Below are 25899 nucleotides of genomic sequence, written 5' to 3'. Positions count from 1 at the left end.
TTGGACCGTCCAGCTACTTGGCCCTCCAGCACAATCTCTACTTGGACCGTCCAGCTACTTGGTCCTCCAGCACAATCTCTACTTGGACCGTCCAGCTACTTGGTCCTCCAGCACAACTCTACTTGGACCGTCCAGCTACTTGGTCCTGTGCTATGTTAAGAACCACTCCCCAATACTGCTTCACTGACATGAGGATGACAACACATCAAACTACATTATCCTTCCCTGCAACTTGGCATGTACCAAGGACATAACAATGGACGACAGCCAATTCCCTGCTCTTAAACACAAAACAATACAGGCATGTTGTTCCTTGAGTTCTAACTGCTTCTAGTGAAGTTATTTTCTCATGAAATAAAACAGAAGTGAAGAGCAGGAATGTAAGAGTGGAACAGGACAGTTTCCCAGTAAGGGGTTAAGTTAAAGAGACTCCTCCTACTAGTATGTAATGAACTCTTAGCTAATGCATTTCAGACATACTAGTATCTCCTTCTTAAGAGCATATCTCTACAACCTGTCAGTCATAAGGACCCAGAGGAAGAATTGGTAAGAACCAGGTATTGAAGCTCTTGCAGATTGTTGAAATAAAACAATTAAGAAAAATATACAGCATGCTTTGTATAGTCTTGAATGATATATAACCAACATTTTGGTCAAAAAATATTTGCTACTCTGTTCTGATCCACTCTTTTCCCAGGGAAAGTGAACCTTTCAAAGAGATTGTGTTTGCATTATTGAGTGTCTTGACAACTGTGAAATGTATTTAGAATGCTCTTCTGAAGCTGTTGTATTGAGTGTTCATGTGTTCATCCTAGTTTTGTTTCTTAGACAACTTTGTCATTTGTGTCTTTGTCATCTGCTGCAGCCAGAAACACGATCCATCACCATCTCGCAGATGTTTGCCAAAGCCACAAAAGCCTTCGTGAAGGACACAGATCATGAGGGACACCTGATCCCTGTGTCCAGTCTGAATGACACAGACAAACTGAATCTCCGATCACTCATTGTCAAGACCAGGCACAGATGCTTCTGGCAGGAAGCCAAATACCAGTCCCCTGGCTTTACCCTCGGTGATGTTCTGGAGCCTGGAGAGCCTGGAAACACACCTTTAAGCCCAAGTAAGCACCAGAGCATCCCGCTAGTGACAAATAACTATGGGTTGTTGTTGTTCTAAAATATCTGACCATTGATTTAAATATTTATCCTACTCTTGTTTTTCTGAAGAGAATAGGAAAATGATAATGTAATGGATGTGTCTGTTATAGATATGTGATGGATGTGTCTGTTATAGATATGTGATGGATGTGTCTGTTATAGATATGTGATGGATGTGTCTGTTATAGATATGTGATGGATGTGTCTGTTATAGATATGTGATGGATGTGTCTGTTATAGATATGTGCTGTGGTATAATAGCATAGAGTCCTTTCAACTGTTGAACTTTCCCTCAGCTGTCAAGGAGTCTGACTTTGTGGACTACAGTGGGACATTTGGTGACAAGAAAGAAATAAAAGCAGATGGAAACGTGGAGGCAAAGTTGGCTGATTTCAACCTGACAGTGGGAGGGAAATGGTCCACCAAACAGAAGCTGTCCCTTGGCAGCCTGAACAAAGAGAAGGTTGATGTGAAGGACTTACACAACTACTCAAAAAACAGGTGAGTTACCCTATACTATACATATGTTCAATACAGTCATAATACATCATCATACAGTCATAATACAGTCATAATACAGTCATAATACATCATAATACATCATAATACGTCATCATACGTCATCATACATCATCATACATCATTATACAGTCATTATACAGTCATTATACAGTCATTATACATCATAATAGTCATAATAGTCATAATACAGTCATAATACAGTCATAATACATCACAATACATCACAATACATCATAATACAGTCATAATTCAGTCATATACAGTCATCATACAGTCATCATACAGTCATCATACAGTCATAATACAATCATAATACATTATAATAGTCATAATACGTCATAATACAGTCATAATTCAGTCAGATACAGTCATAATAGTCATACTACACCGTAATATAGTAATATATAGTCATAATAGTCTCAATACAGTCATATACAGTCATAAGAGTCATATACAGTCATAAGAGTCATAATATAATCATAACACAGTCATAATACAGTCATAATAGTCTCACTACAGTCATATACAGTCATAAGAGTCATAATATAGTCATAATACAGTCATAACAGTCATAATACAGGCATAATAGTCATAATACATTCATATACAGTCATAATACAGTCCTAATTGTCATACTACATCATAATACAGTCATAATATGGTCTTATATAGTCATAATACAGTCATTATACAGTCATAATAGTCATGCTACATCATAATACAGTCACAATACATCATAATACAGTCATAATATATCATAATACAGTCATAATACAGTCATAATACAGTCATAATACATCATAATACAGTCATAATACAGTCATAATACAGTCATAATACAGTCATAATACAGTCATAATACAGTCATAATACAGTCATAATACAGTCATAATACAGTCATAATACAGTCCTAATTGTCATACTACATCATAATACAGTCATATGGTCTTATATAGTCATAATAGTCATACTACATCATAATACATCATAATACAGTCACAATACATCATAATAGATCATACAGTTCACCTTCCCAAGGAGTCCAAGACCCAAGACCAGCGAGCAAAACTGGTTGCAATGACATCAGACAGGTCTTTTGTGTAAAAAGGACATTTTCAGGTTGAAGTGATTTCAGACAAGAAAGAAGTGGAACTGTACTGGTTTAGCAACTTCCTGAAACTTAAACTACCTCCTCACTGTTTTCACTACTAGTTTAGTTTAAAGAGACAATCTGTGATTGGTACATCCATTTATTTACTTTTAAAGTAGCTTTCCAGTGTTTCCAGATTTCTATGAAATATGACCTAAAATGTGTCCCTCCTGCAGAGTTCTGGACATGTCCCATCCTGTGATCAAGCAGACCCGTGCGAATCCCAGGGCAGTGTTAGGCGTCTTGACGGAGAGGATTATGACGTCACTACCTTGCCCGGTCACAAACAATGTCCTTAAGCATGGCAATGTAGGAGCCAACGTGAGCGCCTGTGTGTTCCTGAGCGGGAAGGTAGGAAGAAAGATTACCAAGTGTTCTACTGAAGTGAATTATATTTTCCTCATATTTTACTGGTAACTCAGATTTAGACAATCTCTGTTGTAAAATAGATTTTTAATCTCAATAATCTCACTTCATGATAGCTAGGCCTTCATAAATAAAGTCAATGTCAGGACCATATTGACAGATCACAGATGTTCAGTAGTGGTAATACTCACAGATGTCTGTTCAGTAGTGGTAATACTCACAGATGTCTGTTCAGTAGTGGTAATACTCACAGATGTCTGTTCAGTAGTGGTAATACTGTCTTTTGCTCAAGTCAGAATGCTGTACCTGGGTTGTTCTAGAATAAATTGTGCACCAATATTGAATTTTAAAAGCATGTTAAATTAAATGAAGTGCCCTTTCATTAATATAGACCACATGGAGAATTCAATCAATCTGATTTTTGATATGAATAAAGACTTGTTAAAGTGCCACCATTCAGCATATTGTCCATCCATGCAGCATTCATTAACGTCCGTCCCTCATTTTAAGGTCAACCCTTTTATGTGAACTGAACTCTCAAAACTATTCATTTTTAAATGGGTTTTTTTTCAGAAGAAATATTGAACATCTAATATTCAAATTATAGTGTAAAAGCAGGTCAGCTGGTTTTATTATTTTTGCCAATTATCTTGTGTTTTGTGGTGGAACACTGAGCAGGTGGACCGCAACGCACCATAGATAGACATGCTAGAAATGTTTGAACAATTGTTCATGTTTTTTGTGAAGCTTGCATTCAACTGCCAATCCCTTCAAACAACAAGCTTACATTCCCCCTGTCACAAGGACATCCCTAGTTATGTTCAACCTTACTTTATTTGGGAATTAACAGGCACTTACTATAGTCATAAAAGAAGGATACCTCTTGTGATGCAATTTTTTTTTTCTTCAAGTTACACTTCTCAAACTGAATTGGTGGAATGACCCAGCTCTAGTTACCACATCATTTCCTGTTCTTGACATTAGAACCACTTCCTGAAAATGCAATGGTGTAGAATCAAATCAAATCCAATTTTATTTGTCACATACACATGGTTAGCAGATGTTAATGTGAGTGTAGCGAAATGCTTGTGCTTCTAGTTCCGACAATGCAGTTGTAACCAACGAGTAATCTAACCTAACAATTCCACAACTACTACCTTATACACACAAGTGTAAAGGGATAAAGAATATGTACATAAAGATATATGAATGAGTGATGGTACAGAACGGCATAGGTATCGAGTACAGTATATATATATACATATGAGATGAGAAATGTAGGGTATGTAAACATAAAAGTGGCATAGTTTAAAGTGGCCAGTGATACATGTATTACATAAAGATGCAGTAGATGATATAGAGTACAGTATATACATATACATATGAAATGAATAATGTAGGGTATGTAAACATTATATTAAGTGGCATTGTTTAAAGTAGCTAGTGATACATTTTTTATATCAATTTCCATTATTAAAGTGAGCTGGAGTTAGTCAGTGTGTTGGCAGCAGCCACTCAGTGTTAGTGGTGGCTGTTTAACAGTCTGATGGCCTTGAGATAGAAGCTGTTTTTCAGTCTCTCGGTCCCAGCTTTGATGCACCTGTACTGACCTCGCCTTCTGGATGATAGCGGGATGAACAGACAGTGGCTCAGGTGTTTGTTGTCCTTGATGATCTTTATGGCCTTCCTGTGACATCGTGTGGTGTAGGTGTCCTGGAGGGCAGGTAGTTTGCCCCCGGTGATGCGTTGTGCAGACTTCACTACCCTCTGGAGAGCCTGTAGGGACCATCATTTGGCTATCATTATGAATATTTTTTGTGGCAGGAGGCCAGGTATTTGAGACAGAATGTTTACATAGGGCTGTTAATTAAAAATTAAGATTTAGTGATCTTGCTATAAGAAGAAAGTCTGTTGTCAGGAAATAACCCATGTGTTAGTGTGTATGTCCTCGGGAAAAAACAGCACATAAGAGGCCTGGAAGGGCATGGGCTGAATTCTGGAGACTGAGTGTACATCAAGATACACCAGGCTGGGGGTATACTTCTTACAGCACCTGCAGTGGTAAAGATCGTCATGTCTCTCTTTGGTGGGTGCATAAGTCTCACAAGAAGTAAGGTGGGTAAAATGGGTGAGCTTGAAAACACCATGACAGAGGACGTGGAACCAGAGAGAGAGAGAGAAAAAGACTAGATTCCACTGTAGACATACTGGGTTGAGTTTGGGGGTTACTTGTTTCATTTGTTAATGCATCATGTGAAAAAGGATAGATGTTAGGGTAGTTGTACTCTAAACAACATGTTGAAGGCTTGATGTGAAAGCAGATACAGTGTTAAATTACTTCAAGAAGAAATCATGTTGATTAAGGTTATGCACATGCTTATCAGTTGAAATAGAGCAGATGGGGAACTAAGTAAAAAAATGACATGATTTGGGAACACTTCTCCGAACCTGCGGCCGAAAGGGAAAGACTGGGTGGAAGCACGAGGAAGCTTTTCAGGGCTTTCATTTTTGTGGAGTCCAGCAGAAAAGTATCCTGGAGGCATAGAGTCAGGTGAAGAGAGAGTGGGAATTGTCATGGTCTCAGAGTTCAGTATTCATGAATATATTAATGCATAACATATAACATGGTCAATACTGTTATGTTTTGTCCTTTGTTTTCCAAGTCTTATGTTTAGGAAACCAGATGGAGAAGAGTTCGCCAGCTTCAGCTGGAATGTTAGTTTGTTGTGTGATGAGTGATGGAAGTAAGAGAATGTATGGTGTAATCATAGAACAGAGGCCATAAGTCTCTAAGTCTGAATGCCTCACAGAAAGAAGGCAGAAACCTGAACCAGGACGAGAAGTCTGATGTCTGATGATCCAAGGGGACCAGAAGGACCTCTCCCAGTGATACCAGGAGATCTAGTCTATGTTTAAGTGTTCCGGAGGAAGTGGGATCAACCGAGGAGAGAAGGACCCTACGAGGAGGCCGCAGCAACAAACACGGCCGTTCAAGTGAAAGGAAGCAAGACGTGGTACCATGGTACCATCTAAATCACTGCACCTGAGTCCCAACAGAAAGAAGGACACAACCATATAGAGATGAGGACACAGAGGATGCTGATCCATCAGGCAGGAGCTCGGAAGGAGCAGGAACAGCGAAAGCAATCGAGACGCCAGGGAGGAGCCAAGAGAACAGCAGACCAAGTGAAAGCCAAAATACGACAGGTGCATCGCCTAATGCACCCAGAAGAAGGCGAAGGAGAGACAACACTGGAGAGAGGACCTGTGAACAACCAAAATTCACTCCTGTGGGGCCAAAGAGTCCAGGGATGGGAGGGAGTAACATGCCTGATACTCTTGATGACATACCTGTTGTGGTAGAACTCTTTGACAGAAGCCCTCCACAGTGGGACCCCAAAGTATCACCTACAGAATGGGAACATCTCTTCCCTAAAATTACACCCTTCCAGATGGAAGCCCAGTCCGGCCTGAGGGAGCCTCAGGGGAAGAAAGAGGAGGAGAGGCCTCACAAGGAACAGAAGGAGAGACCCCACAAAGAGGAGGAAAAGTCCAGCAAGCTGAAGAAAATGGGGATTTCCCCACAATTGACTTTTCAGCTCTTGAATGGTCTCCTTAACAGACACTTGAAGTTAGAACCACAGAAGAACAATGACATTGACATAACAGAAGTAACAGTGAACGCTAGTATAGCAACAACAGACTCACGCACAATCAAGATGTAGGGTGGAAACAGGAAGAGAAGAGAGGAACCAGCCAAACAATCTAAAAAGACTGACAAGGTTAGAATCTCTGTTCCACCTCAACACAGAACTGAAACAGGAGAACAGAAGACAATCTCAATCAAAAGGATCAAGCCTCTACCTGAGATTGCATTCTGTGGATGGACACATCATCACACGAAGGGAGAAGTCATTTGGGACCCAAAAGGATGTGACCTGACGTTAACCAAAGAAGTAGACGAGTGGGTGCTCACCATGAATCAGATTGAACCAGTTGAAGGTGAAGAATTAATAGTTGAAATAACGAGAACAAGATTGACCGAAGGGAGTAGCACCTCAGTCATTAGAATTGGTCCTACGCCAATACCTAAACAGGAAGAGCCTGTGGTAGCTAGAACGACAACAAATCAAATCAAATTTTATTTGTCACACATACACATTTGATTTGATTTGATTTCCTGTGGAAGCTGCTGTGGAAGCTGCTGTGAAGACCACAGTAGCTACCACTAAGATAACATCAACTGCCCTTACCAAGCAGTCCTTACCAAGCAGTCCTTACCAAGCAGTCCAATGTACCCACAAAGAAATCTAAAGCATCAGAACCAGGAGGGTTCTTTACTGACATTTGGAACTTTGACAAACTCTAATGATATACCTCAAGACAAAAACATTGTAAAAGCCACATATATCTCAGAATCAGAACCACTAAAGGACGCCACACGAGAAGAAGTAGTGAAGAACGAGTGGTACGAATGGGCTAAGTATACAGAAAAAAAATCAACATAGGATGGACAATTGTCTTTTGTGTAGAAAATCACCTTTGTCTGATCTTTTGATAGTACCTGAACTTGCATCATTTGAAGAATGTGTGAAATGTAAAATGTTCAATGTATTCAGAGAAAATACTACATTCCTTTGTGTAACATAGAATGCAGTTTGGCACTAGGTAACACTAAAGGCAGAAGTGAATTAAATAACAATATGTTGTGAGAACATGAATGTGCAACATAAGAACTGAATGGAATGATCCTCATAATGATGAGTTTACTATTGTAAAAAGAAAAGAAAGGGGGAATAAATGAATGTTTCTACAGCTATGGAGATAATGGGATGATGTGGGAAACACTATAGTTAATTGGAGATAATGGCATGATGTGGGAAACACTATAGTTAATTGGAGATAATGGGATGATGTGGGAAACACTATAGTTAATTGGAGATAATGGGATGATGTGGGAAACACTATAGTTAATTGGAGATAATGGGATGATGTGGGAAACACTATAGTTAATTGGAGATGATGGGATGATGTGGGAAACACTATAGTTAATTGGAGATAATGGGATGATGTGGGAAACACTATAGTTAATTTAATAAACTATTTGGGTAATAGAAACTGCAGGAGTTAGTCAATTTGATAAAGTAATGATTTTAAAACACAAAGGTAAAATGTGGTAATATAACTCAAGTAACATTATGTCTTGAAATGTTAAAGAATCAGGATTAAGGAATAGCTGATTGTTTCTGGATGTGTGGGCATACTACATGCTCATTGCTTCTTCACAATATAATGATTGATTATAAGTGTTTTATTCTTTACAGACTAGATCTTTTACTCCTATCTATGTTATTGTTTGGAGATGTTTGGTCTGATTGGGTTTTGTAAGTGTTTTATGTTTCAAATAGGATCTGGAGATGTTTGGTCCAAGTGATTTGTAAGCTTTATTTTTGTTAATGTTTTTGTCAACTGTTGGTATTGGCCTCCACCTTATATGTCCTTTTAGTGTCTTTTTGGTGCTAAATAAGCACCAGAGGAAGGTTTTGTGGGAGAAAGATGTACATATAGGGAGAAACTTAATACTGTACCACAAGAGAAAGATACACTTAGAGTGCATTTGCCATTCTGGTAAAATGCATTGTCTATTGTATAGGACAGGAAACCAGAGTAAGGCCATGAGAGCATAGGACAGCTGGACATACCAAGGTCAGAGGGACATACAAAGGAGGGGGTCAGCCAAATGACCAACTGATGGACTATAGACATAGGACATATATTTTTAGGACATGAAGAGAAGAGACACATAGTCTACTAGTCCTAATATGGACAGACATACCAAAGACCACACCAAGCTGAACATAAGGGGGCCCATAGGATAGATGGGCATGTATTATTTTTGGGACATGAAGAGGTCCTGTCACCATTATAACTTGACTCAAAGCAGATATTGGTGTTATTGGGCGTGAACAAGCAGGATGCACAGATTGGGATATAATGGTGGCAGATGGACTGAGGGAAATAACTTAATTTGCATGTGGGATGGACTCATATGTTGTATGTGTATAAATCAGAGCGAGTGCTCTGGAAAAGGGTGTGTTCCGCGGACCATCTAGGCTTCTGATATGTTTGTATTAAAAGCCTATATTGAATTCACAAGTTCTTGTAAGTGTTATATTTTGTAACGATCCTCCACGACATCATCTCCTTTGTTTTGTTTACTTTGAGTGTGAGGTTATTTTCCTGACACCACACTCCGAGGGCCCTCACCTCCTCCCTGTAGGCCATCTCGTCATTGTAATCAAGCCTACCACTGTAGTGTCGTCCGCAAACTTGATGATTGAGTTGGAGGTGTGCATGGCCACGCAGTCGTGGGTGGACAGGGAGTACAGGAGAGGGCTCAGAACGCACCCTTGTGGTGCCCCAGTGTTGAAGCAGAGTGGAGAAGTCCAGTACCCAGTTGCACAGGGCGGGGTCGAGACGCAGGGTCTCGAGCTTGATGACGAGTTTGGAGGGTACTATGGCGTTAAATGCTGAGCTGTAGTCGATGAACAGCATTCTCACATAGGTATTCCTCTTGTCCAGATGGGTTAGGGCAGTGTGCAGTGTGGTTGCGATTGCATCGTCTGTGGACCTATTTTGGTGGTAAGCAAATTGGAGTGGGTCTAGGGTGTCAGGTAGGATGGAGGTGATATCGTCCTTGACTCGTCTCTCAAAGCACTTCATGATGACGGAAGTGAGTGCTAAAGGGCGGTAGTCGTTTAGCTCAGTTACCTTAGCTTTCTTGGGAACAGGAACAATGGTGGCCCTCTTGAAGTATGTGGGAACGGCAGACTGGGATAAGGTTTGATTGAATATGTCCGTAAACACACCAGCCAGCTGGTCTGCGTATGCTCTGAGGACGCTGCTGGGGATGCCGTCTGGGCCTGCAGCCTTGCAAGGGTTAACACGTTTAAATGTTTTACTCACGTCGGCTGCAGTGAAGGAGAGACCGCAGGTTTTGGTAGCGGGCCGTGTCAGTGGCACTGTATTGTCCTCAAAGCGAGCAAAGAAGTTATTTAGTCTGTCTGGGAGCAAGGTCCTTTGAATAGATGACTGTCTGGGTTATAATCTGGGTCATCTGTGTACCAAACGTCTCTGACAGATTTGACATTTTCTCCACAGGCCTCTATGAAGCAGAGCGGCAGTACTCAGACAGATAGTGATGTGTCACTGGGTATTCCTGCAAATACTGTCATGGCCTACAGTCTGATTGAACTCTACGTCAAATGCAATGGACAGTTTGGTGAGGAAGTGTATGGTTTGTCAATGTCCCAGGTATAGCTGCATGGTTAAGTACCATGGTAAAGTACACAGCCAGCGTCTATGTTCCTCAGTGTATTTAGTATATCCCAATGTATTTAGTATATCCACTGTATTTAGTATATCCACTGTATTTAGTATAGCCACTGAAAGATTAGTGGAATCTGTGTGAGTAGCTGGACAGGTAGGATGACTGACAGTGAAGGTGAACAGGTGGTCACGTGTCAGGTGACAGAGGAATGGATGAGACTGAGGCAGGAATTCCTTTAACCATAAAGTGGTATATTTACTGAGTAGTCTGTGCTGCATCACAAAGGAAACAAATAACATGTATCCAATCAGATTCATAATCAAAGATCAAATCATATCATTCATTATTAACACAAGTTAGGGAGGTCAACAGTTCAGTTCATTAAGTCAATAGTAATCATCCGCGAGTCATTTAGGCTCGTAACTATTTATCATAAATCATGAAAGAATACAAACAGTGAATGGTTATACAATCTATAATCCCCATCAAAGTCAATCAGTTAGCAAACAATGACGTTTCTCATTTCACTCTTTCAATTGTCTTCATGTGTACATATAATTCATTCCAATACATATGAACCATATCGATTGCATAATTGGCCTATGAGGATCCGTAGGGCCGTGATCATTGACAATTCACATTACACAATATGTTTGAAGCGTGCGCTCCAAGCCGCGCTCCGCGGTAAAACCTATAAACAATAACTGAATGGCCCACTCTCCCGATCGCCACAGATAATTCAGTTGAAAGGTAACATAGTCGGTGGACTTACGTGGATTCATGGACGCACAGAACTTCTGGATCAGTTGGAGTTAAGGAAGAGAAAGCAGCGAGATCAGGCGATGGCAATTTCCTCCTTTTATGGAGTTGAGATCTGTCGGACATTTCCACCTGACCTAATTAGAGCGCCCCTGGTCCAGCTGAGTAAATGGCAATGAATTAAAGGAGTTTTCCACCAACTCCATAGGCCTTTTCTACAGCCACTGTATTTAGTATAGCCCCTGTATTTAGTATATCCACTGTATTTAGTATAGCCACTGTATTTAGTATAGCCACTGTATTTAGTATAGCCACTGTATTTAGTATAGCCACTGTATTTAGTACAGCCACTGTATTGAGTATAGCCACTGTATTTAGTATATCCACTGTATTTAGTATAGCCACTGTATTTAGTACAGCCACTGTATTGAGTATAGCCACTGTATTTAGTATAGCCACTGTATTAAGTATAGCCACTGTATTTAGTATATCCACTGTATTTAGTATAGCCACTGTATTTAGTATATCCACAGTATTTAGTATAGCCACTGTATTTAGTATAGCCACTGTATTTAGTATAGCCACTGTATTTAGTATAGCCACTGTATTGAGTATATCCACTGTATTGAGTATAGCCACTGTATTGAGTATAGCCACTGTATCTGTCTGTGTGTGACTGGTTATGACTGTTGTCTGCTCTTGTCCACAGAGCTGTGCCTCATCTGCAACAATGGGGGCTTTGAAATAGATAAGTCAAAGGAGGGGTTGGAAGTAGATGGATTTATGGACCTGGGAGGCGACTTTGATACCAACAGTCCCCTAAATCTGAACAAAGGTAATAATGCCAGTGGAGGGTAATGTCTCCTGTTTAGTGGTCAACATGTAGTCTACTGAATGGAACATCTGGTCAACATGTAGTCTACTGAATGGAACGTCTGGTCAACATGTAGTCTACTGAATGGAACGTCTGGTCAACATGTAGTCTACTGAATGGAACGTCTGGTCAACATGTAATGTAGTCTACTGAATGGAACATCTGGTCAACATGTAATGTAGTCTACTGAATGGAATGTCTGGTCAACATGTAATGTAGTCTACTGAATGGAATGTCTGGTCAACATGTAATGTAGTCTACTGAATGGAACGTCTGGTCAACATGTAATGTAGTCTACTGAATGGAACGTCTGGTCAACATGTAATGTAGTCTACTGAATAGAACGTCTGGTCAACATGTAATGTAGTCTACTGAATAGAACGTCTGGTCAACATGTAATGTAGTCTACTGAATAGAACGTCTGGTCAACATGTAATGTAGTCTACTGAATGGAACGTCTGGTCAACATGTAGTCTACTGAATGGAACGTCTGGTCAACATGCAATGTAGTCTACTGAATAGAACGTCTGGTCAACATGTAATGTAGTCTACTGAATAGAACGTCTGGCCAACATGTAATGTAGTCTACTGAATGGAATGTCTGGTCAACATGTAATGTAGTCTACTGAATGGAATGTCTGGTCAACATGTAATGTAGTCTACTGAATAGAACGTCTGGTCAACATGTAATGTAGTCTACTGAATAGAACGTCTGGTCAACATGTAGTCTACTGAATGGAATGTCTGGTCAACATGTAATGTAGTCTACTGAATAGAACGTCTGGTCAACATGTAGTCTACTGAATGGAACGTCTGTTCAACATGTAATGTAGTCTACTGAATGGAACGTCTGGTCAACATGTAATGTAGTCTACTGAATGGAACGTCTGGTCAACATGTAATGTAGTCTACTGAATGGAACGTCTGGTTAACATGTAATGTAGTCTACTGAATGGAACGTCTGGTCAACATGTAATGTAGTCTACTGAATGGAATGTCTGGTCAACATGTAATGTAGTCTACTGAATGGAATGTCTGGTCAACATGTAATGTAGTCTACTGAATGGAACGTCTGTTCAACATGTAATGTAGTCTACTGAATAGAACGTCTGGTCAACATGTAATGTAGTCTACTGAATGGAATGTCTGGTCAACATGTAATGTAGTCTACTGAATGGAACGTCCGGTCAACATGTAATGTAGTCTACTGAATGGAATGTTTGGTCAACATGTAATGTAGTCTACTGAATAGAACGTCTGGTCAACATGTAATGTAGTCTACTGAATGGAACGTCTGGTCAACATGTAATGTAGTCTACTGAATAGAACGTCTGGTCAACATGTAATGTAGTCTACTGAATAGAACGTCTGGTCAACATGTAATGTAGTCTACTGAATAGAACGTCTGGTCAACATGTAATGTAGTCTACTGAATGGAACGTCTGGTCAACATGTAGTCTACTGAATGGAACGTCTGGTCAACATGCAATGTAGTCTACTGAATAGAACGTCTGGTCAACATGTAATGTAGTCTACTGAATAGAACGTCTGGCCAACATGTAATGTAGTCTACTGAATGGAATGTCTGGTCAACATGTAATGTAGTCTACTGAATGGAATGTCTGGTCAACATGTAATGTAGTCTACTGAATAGAACGTCTGGTCAACATGTAATGTAGTCTACTGAATAGAATGTCTGGTCAACATGTAGTCTACTGAATGGAATGTCTGGTCAACATGTAATGTAGTCTACTGAATAGAACGTCTGGTCAACATGTAGTCTACTGAATGGAACGTCTGTTCAACATGTAATGTAGTCTACTGAATGGAACGTCTGGTCAACATGTAATGTAGTCTACTGAATGGAACGTCTGGTCAACATGTAATGTAGTCTACTGAATGGAACGTCTGGTCAACATGTAATGTAGTCTACTGAATGGAACGTCTGGTCAACATGTAATGTAGTCTACTGAATGGAACGTCTGGTCAACATGTAATGTAGTCTACTGAATGGAATGTCTGGTCAACATGTAATGTAGTCTACTGAATGGAACGTCTGTTCAACATGTAATGTAGTCTACTGAATAGAACGTCTGGTCAACATGTAATGTAGTCTACTGAATGGAATGTCTTGTCAACATGTAATGTAGTCTACTGAATGGAACGTCCGGTCAACATGTAATGTAGTCTACTGAATGGAATGTTTGGTCAACATGTAATGTAGTCTACTGAATAGAACGTCTGGTCAACATGTAATGTAGTCTACTGAATGGAATGTCTGGTCAACATGTAATGTAGTCTACTGAATAGAACGTCTGTTCAACATGTAATGTAGTCTACTGAATGGAATGTTTGGTCAACATGTAGTCTACTGAATGGAACGTCTGGTCAACATGTAATGTAGTCTACTGAATGGAACATCTGGTCAACATGTAATGTAGTCTACTGAATGGAATGTCTGGTCAACATGTAGTCTACTGAATGGAACGTCTGGTCAACATGTAATGTAGTCTACTGAATGGAACGTCTGGTCAACATGTAATGTAGTCTACTGAATAGAATATCTGGTCAACATGTAGTCTACTGAATGGAACGTCTGGTCAACATGTAATGTAGTCTACTGAATGGAACGTCTGGTCAACATGTAATGTAGTCTACTGAATGGAACGTCTGGTCAACATGTAATGTAGTCTACTGAATGGAATGTTTGGTCAACATGTAATGTAGTCTACTGAATGGAACGTCTGGTCAACATGTAATGTAGTCTACTGAATGGAATGTCTGGTCAACATGTAATGTAGTCTACTGAATGGAACGTCTGGTCAACATGTAATGTAGTCTACTGAATGGAATGTCTGGTCAACATGTAATGTAGTCTACTGAATGGAACGTCTGGTCAACATGTAGTCTACTGAATTGAACGTCTGTTCAACATGTAGTCTACTGAATGGAACGTCTGGTCAACATGTAATGTAGTCTACTGAATGGAATGTCTGGTCAACATGTAATGTAGTCTACTGAATAGAACGTCTGGTCAACATGTAATGTAGTCTACTGAATAGAACGTCTGGTCAACATGTAATGTAGTCTACTGAATAGAACGTCTGGTCAACATGTAGTCTACTGAATGGAACGTCTGTTCAACATGTAATGTAGTCTACTGAATGGAACGTCTGGTCAACATGTAATGTAGTCTATTGAATGGAACGTCTGGTCAACATGTAATGTAGTCTACTGAATGGAACGTCTGGTCAACATGTAATGTAGTCTACTGAATGGAACGTCTGGTCAACATGTAATGTAGTCTACTGAATAGAACGTCTGGTCAACATGTAATGTAGTCTACTGAATGGAATGTCTGGTCAACATGTAATGTAGTCTACTGAATGGAACGTCTGTTCAACATGTAATGTAGTCTACTGAATAGAACGTCTGGTCAACATGTAATGTAGTCTACTGAATGGAATGTCTGGTCAACATGTAATGTAGTCTACTGAATGGAACGTCCGGTCAACATGTAATGTAGTCTACTGAATGGAATGTTTGGTCAACATGTAATGTAGTCTACTGAATAGAACGTCTGGTTAACATGTAATGTAGTCTACTGAATGGAATGTCTGGTCAACATGTAATGTAGTCTACTGAATAGAACGTCTGGTCAACATGTAATGTAGTCTACTGAATGGAATGTTTGGTCAACATGTAGTCTACTGAATGGAACGTCTGCTCAACATGTAATGTAGTCTACTGAATGGAACATCTGGTCAACATGTAATGTAGTCTACTGAATGGAATGTCTGGTAAACATGTAATGTAGTCTACTGAATGGAACATCTGGTTAACATGTAGTCTACTGAATGGAACGTCTGGTCAACATGTAATGTAGTCTACTGAATGGAACGTCTGGTCAACATGTAATGTAGTCTACTGAATAGAATATCTGGTCAACATGTAGTCTACTGAATGGAACGTCTGGTCAACATGTAATGTAGTCTACTGAATGGAACGTCTGGTCAACATGTAATGTAGTCTACTAAATGGAACATCTGGTCAACATGTAATGTAGTCTACTGAATGGAACGTCTGGTCAACATGTAGTCTACTGAATGGAACGTCTGGTCAACATGTAATGTAGTCTACTGAACGGAAGGTTTGGTCAACATGTAATGTAGTCTACTGAATGGAATGTCTGGTCAACATGTAGTCTACTGAATGGAACATCTGGTCAACATGTAGTCTACTGAATGGAACATCTGGTCAACATGTAGTCTACTGAATGGAACATCTGGTCAACATGTAGTCTACTGAATGGAACGTCTGGTCAACATGTAATGTAGTCTACTGAATGGAACGTCTGGTCAACATGTAATGTAGTCTACTGAATGGAACGTCTGGTCAACATGTAATGTAGTCTACTGAATGGAACGTCTGGTAAACGTAGTCTACTGAATGGAACGTCTGGTCAACATGTAGTCTACTGAATGGAACGTCTGTTCAACATGTAGTCTACTGAATGGAACGTCTGTTCAACATGTAGTCTACTGAATGGAACGTCTGGTCAACATGTAGTCTACTGAATGGAACGTCTGGTAAACATGTAGTCTACTGAATGGAACGTCTGGTCAACATGTAATGTAGTCTACTGAATGGAACGTCTGGTCAACATGTAGTCTACTGAATGGAATGTCTGGTCAACATGTAGTCTACTGAATGGAACGTCTGGTCAACATGTAATGTAGTCTACTGAATAGAACGTCTGGTCAACATGTAATGTAGTTTACTGAATGGAACGTCTGGTCAAAATGTAATGTCTATGGAATGTTCAATATTTCTCTTTGATTAGTAATTACAAAGTTACCACACTTTTGAAATATATAAAAATGTTTTGATTTGTTACATGAAAATAAGACACTTTGATAAAATGGTTTCTGTATTGGTTGTGTGTTGACAGAACTGGAGAAACTGAGTGGTCATTTCCAGCTGCTGTCAGTCCTGCCAGCAGACACACGTTCCTCTCTGCTCCAGCTCCTCAAGACAACCATGGAGGACAGAGAGGCAGTCAGTGTGCTGGAGAGTGTGGTGAGTGAGGCGTACAGAAACAGGGCCCAAACACACACACACACACAATGTAGACACACACACACACAACTAATGTCTCTCTCTTTTTCTCTCTCTCAATTCAATTCAATGTCAATTCAAGGGGCTTTATTGGCATGGGAAACATACAGTACCTGTCAGAAGTTTGGAGACACCTACTCATTCAAGGGTTTATCTTAATTTTGACTATTTTCTACATTGTAGAATAATAGTGAAGACATCAAAACTATAAAATAACACATATCTGAGATTCTTCAAAGTAGCCACCCTTTGCATTGATGACAGCTTTAAACACTCTTGGCATTCTCTCAACCAGCTTCATGAAGTAGTCACCTGGAATGTATTTCAATTAACAGGTGTGCCTTGTTAAAAGTTAATTTGTGGAATTTCTTTCCTTCTTAATGCATTTGTGTCACGCCTGCTCCCGCTCCAGGCTCCCCGGCATTATGCACTCCTGCCAGCCATCATTACGCACACCTGCTCCCGCTCCAGGCTCCCCAGCATTATGCACTCCTGCCAGCCATCATTACGCACACCTGCTCCCGCTCCAGGCTCCCCAGCATTATGCACTCCTGCTCCCGCTCCAGGCTCCCCAGCATTATGCACTCCTGCCAGCCATCATTACGCACACCTGCTCCCGCTCCAGGCTCCCCAGCATTATGCACTCCTGCCAGCCATCATTACGCACACCTGCTCCCGCTCCAGGCTCCCCAGCATTATGCACTCCTGCCAGCCATCATTACGCACACCTGCCTTCCCCCGTCACTCGCATCAGCGATTATTGGACTCACCTGGACTCAATCACCTCTTTCATTACCTCCCCTATATCTGTCTGCCCCCCCCCCCCCCCTCTTTTCCCTACTTCGGCATTGTGCTGATGCTCTTCCTGTCTTGTTCTATGTCTGTTCCGATTAAATGTTTGACTCCCCGTACCTGCTTCTCTACTCTACTACTGATGTGGAAAATGTTGCAAAAACCTTCAAGTTCTATGACAAAACTGGCTCTCATGAGGACCGCCACAGGAAAGAAAGACCCAGAGTTACCTTTGCTGCAGAGGATAAGTTCATTAGAGTTACCAGCCTCAGAAATTGCAGCCCAAATAAATGCTTATGGAGTTCAAGTAACAGAAATATCTCAACATCAACTGTTCAGAGGAGACTGTATTAATCAGGCTTTCATGGTCAAATTGCTGCAAAGAAACCACTACTAAAGGACACCAATAAGAAGAGACTTGCTTGGGATAAGAAACACAAGCGATGGACATTAGACCGGTGGAAATCGGTCCTTTTGTCATGGTTCCACCTGTCACCTAGAGACATTAACAACACTCAGCTGTGTCCTATTATTCATTATGATTTCCCTGTTAAAACAGGTGTGTTTCCTGGTTTCCTGAAGCTTGAATTGTTTACCGTGTGCGTTTGTTTCCTGAGTGAGTTTTTGAGACTTAGTGTTTGTTGTTACTGTGATCCTTTGGATACCGTTTCTCAGTAAAGTATTTATATTTAACCACTGATTCCTCATCTGGCCTCTTCTCTGCACCTGGATCCAACCTTATCACGTCACAACTTTGGTCTGATGAGTCCAAATTTGCGATGTTTGGTTCCAAACGACGAGTGTTTGTGAGATGCAGAGTAGGTGAACGGATTATCTCTGCATGTGTGGTTCCCACCGGAAAACACTGAGGAGGAGGTGTGATGGTGGGGGGTGCTTTGCTGGTGACAATGTCTGTGATTTATTTAGTATTCAAGGCACATTTAACCAGCATGGCTGCCACAGCATTCTGCAGCGATACTCCATCACACCTGGTTTGTTCTTAGTGAGACTATCATTTGTTTTTCAACAGGACAATGCCCCCAAACACACCTCCAGGCTGTGTAAGGGCTATTTGACCAAGAAGGAGAGTGATGGAGTGCTGTATCAGATGACCTGGCCTCCACAATCACAATTGACCTCAACCCAATTAAGATGGTTTGGGCTGAATTGGACCGCAGAGTGAAGGAAAAGCAGCCAGCAAGTGCTCAGCATATGTGGGAACTACTTCAAGACTGTTGGAAAAGCATTCCATGTAAAGCTGGTTGAGGGAATGCCAAGAGTGTGCAAAGCTGTCATCAAGGCAAAGGGGGGCTATTTTGAAGAATGTAAAATATATTTTGATTCGTTTAACACTTTTTTGGTTACTACATGATTCCATATGTGTAATTTCATCGTTACGATGTCTTCACTTATTCTACAATAAAAAAAAAGAAAATAATAAAAATGAAGAAAACCCCTTGAATGAGAAGCTATGTCCAAACTTCTGACTGGTACTGTATGTTTACATTACCAAAGCAAGTGAAATAGATAATAAACAAAAGTGAAATAAACAATAAGAAATTAACAGTAAGCATTACACTCACAAAAGTTCCAAAATAATAAAGACATTTTAAATATGTTGCAACGATGTGCAAATAGTTAAAGTACAAAAGGGAAAATAAATCAACATAAATATGGGTTGTATTTACAATGGTGTTTGTTCTTCACTGGTTGCCCTTTTCTCGTGGCAACAGGTCACAAATCTTGCTTCTGTGATGTCACACTGTGGTATTTCACCCAATAGTTAAGGGAGTTTATCAAAATAGTATTTGTTTTAAAATTCTTTGTGGGTTTGTGTAATCTGAGGGAAATATGTGTCTCTAATATGGTTTTACATTTGTCAGGAGGTTAGGAAGTGCATCTCAGTTTCCACCTCATTTTGTGGGCAGTGTGCACATACCCTGTCTTCTCTTGGAATCCAGGTCGGCCTATGGCGGCCTTTCTCAATAGCAAGGCTATGCTCACTGAGTCTCTACATAGTCAAAGCTTTCTTTAATTTTGGGTCAGTCACAGTGGTCAGGTATTCTGCCAGTGTGTTCTCTCTGTTTAGGGCCAAATAGCATTCTAGTTTGCTCAGTTTTTGTAAATTATTTCCAATGTGTCAAGTAATTATCTTTTTGTTTTCTCATGATTTGTTTGGGTCTAATTATGTTGCTGTTGCTGTCCTGGGGCTCTGTGGGGTCTGTTTGTGTTTGTGAACAGAGCCCCAGGACCAGCTTGCTGAGGGGACTCTTCTCCAGGTTCATCTCTCTGTAGGTGATGGATTTGTTATGGAAGGTTTGGGGATCGCTTCCTTTTAGGTGGTTGTAGAATTTAATGGCTCTTTTCTGGATTTTGATAATTAGTGGGTATCTGCCTAAATCTGCTCTGCATGTGTTATTAGGTATTTTATGTTGTACACGGAGGATGCAGAATTCTGCAGAGTGTCAATTTGGTGTTTGGCCCATTTTGTGAGCGGACCCCAGACCTCACAACCATAACCAGTGGTAACAGGTTCTATATCTGATCCAAGTATTTGTAGCAAAATCCTAATTGGTATGTCAAATTTTGATGGCATTTTTATTTAACCAGGCAAGTCAGTTAAGAACAAATTCTTATTTACAATGACATCCTAGGAATAGTGGGTTAACTGCCTTGTTCAGGAGCAGAACAACAGATTGTGACCTTGTCTACTCGGGGATTCGATGTAGCAACCTTTCGGTTACTGACCCAACGCTCTAACCACTAGTCTACCTGCCGCCCCCAAGAGCAAAGGCCCTTCTTGCCTTGTCTCTTTTTACCACTCACTCACTCACTCACTCACTCACTCACTCACTCACTCTTTTGTCACAGCTGGATCAGATGTGTGAAGGTGAGACTCCTGACCTGGGTGATCTGGAAGAGTCTGAGAGGGAAACAGTCCAGGCCATTCTGGATCTTGTAGACCAATGTGTTGGGAAGGATGAGGACGTGATCAGATCCTCACTTCTCAGTGCCGTCCACCTCATTGTCAGTGCCATGGACGGTGAGATAGAGAGCAGTTTTCACAGGATTCTCCAGTTATTATTTGATCAGTTCCTGGGAAACTAGGTTCACTACTGTGGTTTTATGTGTGTATATTTATTTATTCAGGAATGACAGATGAAGGTCTCTCTGTGTTGGGATCCTGTTGCAGTCCTCCAGTCTTACAGGCCCTGCAGATCCTGGTGAGTTCACACCTGCTTGATTGAGCCTCCAGTCCTGTATGACCTGGAGTTCATTTTTCTAGGTTTTTGTTAATGTAAATGTGTTTGGGTTTATGTATATGTATTTGGGTTTATGTAAATGTATCTTCCCATGTTAAATAAACTAATATTTCTACCATTAAGATAACATTGTACCACCAGTAGCTGTAGTAACACCATTGACCATTGGTAACCAGTGGCGATTTTTAACAAAAACACATTACTACACTACACTACACATTGAATGGACAGTGCGTCATAAATACTTATCCGACACACACAAACGTTATAACATAAGGGTCATGACCAGTGTATAGGCTACTGCCCATATCTTTGGCTCCTATTGCAAGGAAGACCACGGTAGTCCGGCATACTTTATAGAGTAAAGTCTATTTTACTTCAGAATCAATATCAGCACCGGTCTGCAATATTGCTAATCACTGTTAGAGTGATGGGACACAGCAGAACACCATTCTGAGTGCAGTTGCCTCTGCCTGTCTGTTAAAACCTCTTTGGGATATTCGGGACGGTAGCGTCCCACCTCAGCAACAGCCAGTGAAAGTGCAGGGCGCCAAATTCAAAACAACAGAAATCTCATAATTAAAATTCCTCAAGCATACAAGTATTTTACACCATTTTAAAGATACATTTATCGTTAATCCAGCCACAGTATCTGATTTCAAAAAGGCTTTACGGCAAAGGCACACCTAATGATTATGTTAAGTAAGCACCTAGTCACAGAGAAACACAGACATTTTCCCAGACAAAGAGAGGAGTCACAAAAGGCAGAAATAGAGATAAAATGAATCACTAACCTTTGATGATCTTCATCAGATGACACTCATAGGACTTAATGTTACACAATAAATGTATGTTTAGTTCGATAAAGTTCTCATTTATATCCAAAAATCTGAGTTTACATTGGCGTGTTATGTTCAGTAATTCCAAAACATCCGGTGATTTTGCAGAGAACCACATCAATTTACAGAAATATTCATCATAAATATTGATGAAAATACAAGTGTTGTACATGGAACTTTTTATTTTTTTATATTTTTATCCCTTTTTCTCCCCAATTTCATGGTATCCAATTGTTTTTAGTAGCTACTATCTTGTCTCATCGCTACAACTCCCGTACGGGCTCGGGAGATACAAAGGTTGAAAGTCATGTGTCCTCCGATACACAACCCAACCAAGCCGCACTGCTTCTTAACACAGAGCCATCCAAACCGGAAGCCAGCCGCACCAATGTGTCGGAGGACACACCGTGCACCTGGCAACCTTGGTTAGCGCGCCACAGGAGTCGCTGGTGCGCGATGAGACAAGGATTTCCCTACCGGCCAAGCCCTCCCTAACCGGGGCGACGCTAGGCCAATTGTGCGTCGCCCCACGGACCTCCCGGTCGCGGCCGGTTACGACAGAGCCTGGGCGCAAACCCAGAGTCTCTGGTGGCACAGCTGGCACTGCAGTACAGCGCCCTTAACCACAGTGCCACCCGGGAGGAACGTACATGGAACTTTAGATAAACTTCTCCTTAATGCAACCGCTGTGTCAGATTTCAAAAAAGCTTTACAATAATCTGAGTACAGCGCTCAGACAACAAAACAGCCAAACAGATATCCGCCGTGTTGTGCAGTCAACAGAAGTCAGAAATAGCATTATAAATATTAACTTACCTTTGATGATCTTCATCAGAATGCACTCCCAGGAATCCCAATTCCACAATAAATGTTTGATTTGTTCGATAAAGTCCATCACTTATGTCCAAATACCTCCTTTTTGTTTGCACGTTTAGTACACAATCCAATCTCACGTCGCGCAGGCAAGTCCAAGAGAACGTTCAGACGAAAAGTTATATTACAGTTCGTAGAAACATGTCAAACGAAGTATAGAATCAATCTTTAGGATGTTTTTATCATAAATCTTCAATAATGTTCCAACCGGAGAATTCCTTTGTCTGTAGAATTGCAATGGAATGCAAGCTAACTCTCACGTGAACGCGCGTGGTCGGCTCATGGCACTTTGCCAGACCTCTGACTCAATCCCCTCTCATTCGCCCCCACTTCACAGTAGAAGCCTCAAACAAGGTTCTAAAGACTGTTTACATCTAGTGGAAGCCTTAGGAAGTGCAATATGACCCCATAGACACTGTATATTCGATAGGCAATGAGTTGGAAAAACTACAAACCTCAAATTTCCCGCTTCCTGGTTGGATATTTAGCTAGCTAGCTAGCTAGCTTCCTCAAACAGCAGCTGTTAGCCACTGGAAGTTCCATCCAAACCACTCAGGCTTAATTATTTTATAACTTGCTTTATTTTAACGGAAGCCTGTTCAGCGGTTGATGAGCACCAAGATATTTTAGCTCTACAAGTTTGAAAATAATTTTCTTGGTGATTGTTGACATGATTCATGATGACTTGTCAGCTAGGTAGCTAGAAGACGATTAACAACTATGGGCTGGCACTACTAATGACTCTCTATAGCAGCACCCAAGCGAGCTTGGCTAGCCTCTCCACAACAGATTACTGAGTGAGAATGAAACCGCTGCATTAGCGAGCTGCCTTTCCTCAAATAACATTTGGCAAAATAACAATACAACAGGGAAGCGAGCACGTACTGTATGCTTGATTAGCTCAAGCAATTACACATCAAATGTGTTTGCTTACTGATACAATGTTGTGACATGAGTGAAAGCCAGAATTACATGCAGATCAGCGCCATCTCTTGGATAGTGGTGGAGCTGAACGATGTGTTGCATCAAAGTATAGGTCACATCAATGACTTTTTGTAAGTATTTTAGGAGTTTCTTAAATGGAGCCCACCGATCTCAAATCTAAGGTCATTTAACCTTTAAAAATAATTGACTTAATCATTCACTAAGGAGATTTGATGAATCATTTTGCTCAGAGTGTAATTTCCCTTCATTTAAATTGAGTTACACCAATGATATTGTTTTATTTAAACACACCAAATTATCTATGGAATCATAACATTGATGACATACTAAAAGGGTGTGATTAGCTAAAAATCTTCTTTAATATTGACCCCTCTCCTGATAACAGTTTGCCACTGGAAGGAATGTTCAAGGTACTTGTATATCTTTGTAATGAGTGATTTTTTAAGGCGGTAACACTAATTACATAAAACTTAGGGACACATAATAATTGTAAATATATATATATTTTAGTGGCCTTCTTTACTTTATTGATCTTTACTTTATTTTATTGATCTATATACAGTGTATTCATAAATGTTGTTTACGTTGTAGATATATATATATATATTTGTCTTTGTAATGAGTGATGTTCAAGGGGTTAACAAAGTATTCTATTTGTTTTCATTGATCTATAAAATATATCAAATACTTTTGTTTATTTTATAACATTCAAAATAATATATCCCAAAATCATGCCACTAAGATAACGTTTTGCAGTATAAAGGACTTCCATTATGTTTCACATTGATAAACAGTTTAATATCAATTAAAACATGTATAATGTCTAACTATTTGTCATTTAAAGTGTTTTTCATTATTGCAAATTCTAGGGATGCAGATGCCACATTCATTCCTGTGCTGCTTGTCCTCCAGGTGCAGCATGTGGCAGCAGGGAGTGGGGAGACCCTCTCTCTGAGAGATGCAGGTCTGGCTGTTCTGACTGAGGAGGAGCTGTATCAGAGGACAGAGAGTCTCTTTGGTCACTCTGAAGTTACACTGAAGAGAGAAGAGGACACACTGAGGACAGAGATGAAGGACCAGCCTGGATACCTTCCTCTAGTCATGAGTATCACTGTTAAAGGCCTGGCCTCTTTAGTGTAAGAAGGGAGAGAGAGGAGGACACACTGAGGACAGAGATGAAGGACCAGCCTGGATACCTTTCTCTAGTCATGAGTATCACTGTGAAAGGCCTTTTTAGTGTAAGCTGAGAGAGAGAAAGAGAGTCCCGGACTAGAATCCCACACGCAGATTCTAAACAGACGTTGAACTGAAAAACAACTATTTCCATTGATTGTTAATTCCCTGCATTGTGTATTTATCTTCGAATATTCTTACATAATATTTTGTGAGTGTAATGTTTACTGTTCATTTTTTATTGTTTATTTAAATTTGGTTTATTATCTATTTCACTTGCTTTGGCAATGTAACAGGTATGCACGCATGACTGTAAGTTGCTTTGGATAAAAGTGTCTGCTAAATGGCATATATTATGAAACTTGTCAATCCTGTTTGAACCATTCAGTATTTTACTCTTGCACTAGTTGAGCTGAAGAACTAGTGAACAACAGTGAATGTATCCTTGTAATGTTTTCAGTAAAGTTCAACACACGATATCAGACGTCCCGACCTCCATTCTTCTAGTCATTAGATAATACAACATAAAGTGGGACATTACAGAAGGAAGGAGGGAGGGAGGGAGGGAGGGAGGGAGGGAGGGACATTAAAGGGGGGTAGTTTATTAGATCCCCATTAGATAATACAACATAAAGTGGGACATTAAAGGGGGGGGGGGGTAGTTTATTAGGATCCCCATTAGATACTGCACATGCAGCAGCTACTCTTCCTGGAGTCCACATGAAACCGAAAAATACATT

General features: G+C 40.3%; 1 protein-coding gene across 1 annotated transcript; it reads left to right on the top strand.

The window, feature by feature from the left end:
* Nucleotides 1-757: 757 nt before the first annotated feature.
* Nucleotides 758-25638, top strand: LOC139405677 (gasdermin-E-like). The gene is made up of 9 exons (XM_071148095.1): nucleotides 758-1118; nucleotides 1452-1656; nucleotides 3004-3178; nucleotides 10355-10475; nucleotides 11992-12117; nucleotides 17108-17235; nucleotides 20938-21109; nucleotides 21217-21290; nucleotides 24899-25638. The coding sequence occupies exons 1-9, from the start codon at nucleotides 758-760 to the stop codon at nucleotides 25124-25126; spliced, it is 1590 nt and encodes a 529-aa protein (XP_071004196.1). The 3' UTR covers nucleotides 25127-25638.
* The last annotated feature ends 261 nt before the right edge of the window (nucleotides 25639-25899 follow it).

Source organism: Oncorhynchus clarkii, chromosome 3 (assembly GCF_045791955.1).
Source record: "Oncorhynchus clarkii lewisi isolate Uvic-CL-2024 chromosome 3, UVic_Ocla_1.0, whole genome shotgun sequence".
NCBI lineage: Eukaryota > Metazoa > Chordata > Actinopteri > Salmoniformes > Salmonidae > Oncorhynchus > Oncorhynchus clarkii.
Note: the sequence above shows the minus strand (reverse complement) of the source record. Positions and strands in the feature narration are given on the sequence as shown.

What these genes read in the sequence shown, in the direction of transcription:
- LOC139405677 (XM_071148095.1), top strand. Translation starts at nt 758, where the DNA reads ATGTATTTAGAATGCTCTTCTGAAGCTGTTGTATTGAGTGTTCATGTG. An exon ending in TCCCCTAAATCTGAACAAAG is followed by an intron (nt 12,118 to 17,107) that starts GTAATAATGCCA and finishes GTGTGTTGACAG; the next exon opens with AACTGGAGAAACTGAGTGGT. An exon ending in TCAGTGTGCTGGAGAGTGTG is followed by an intron (nt 17,236 to 20,937) that starts GTGAGTGAGGCG and finishes CTTTTGTCACAG; the next exon opens with CTGGATCAGATGTGTGAAGG.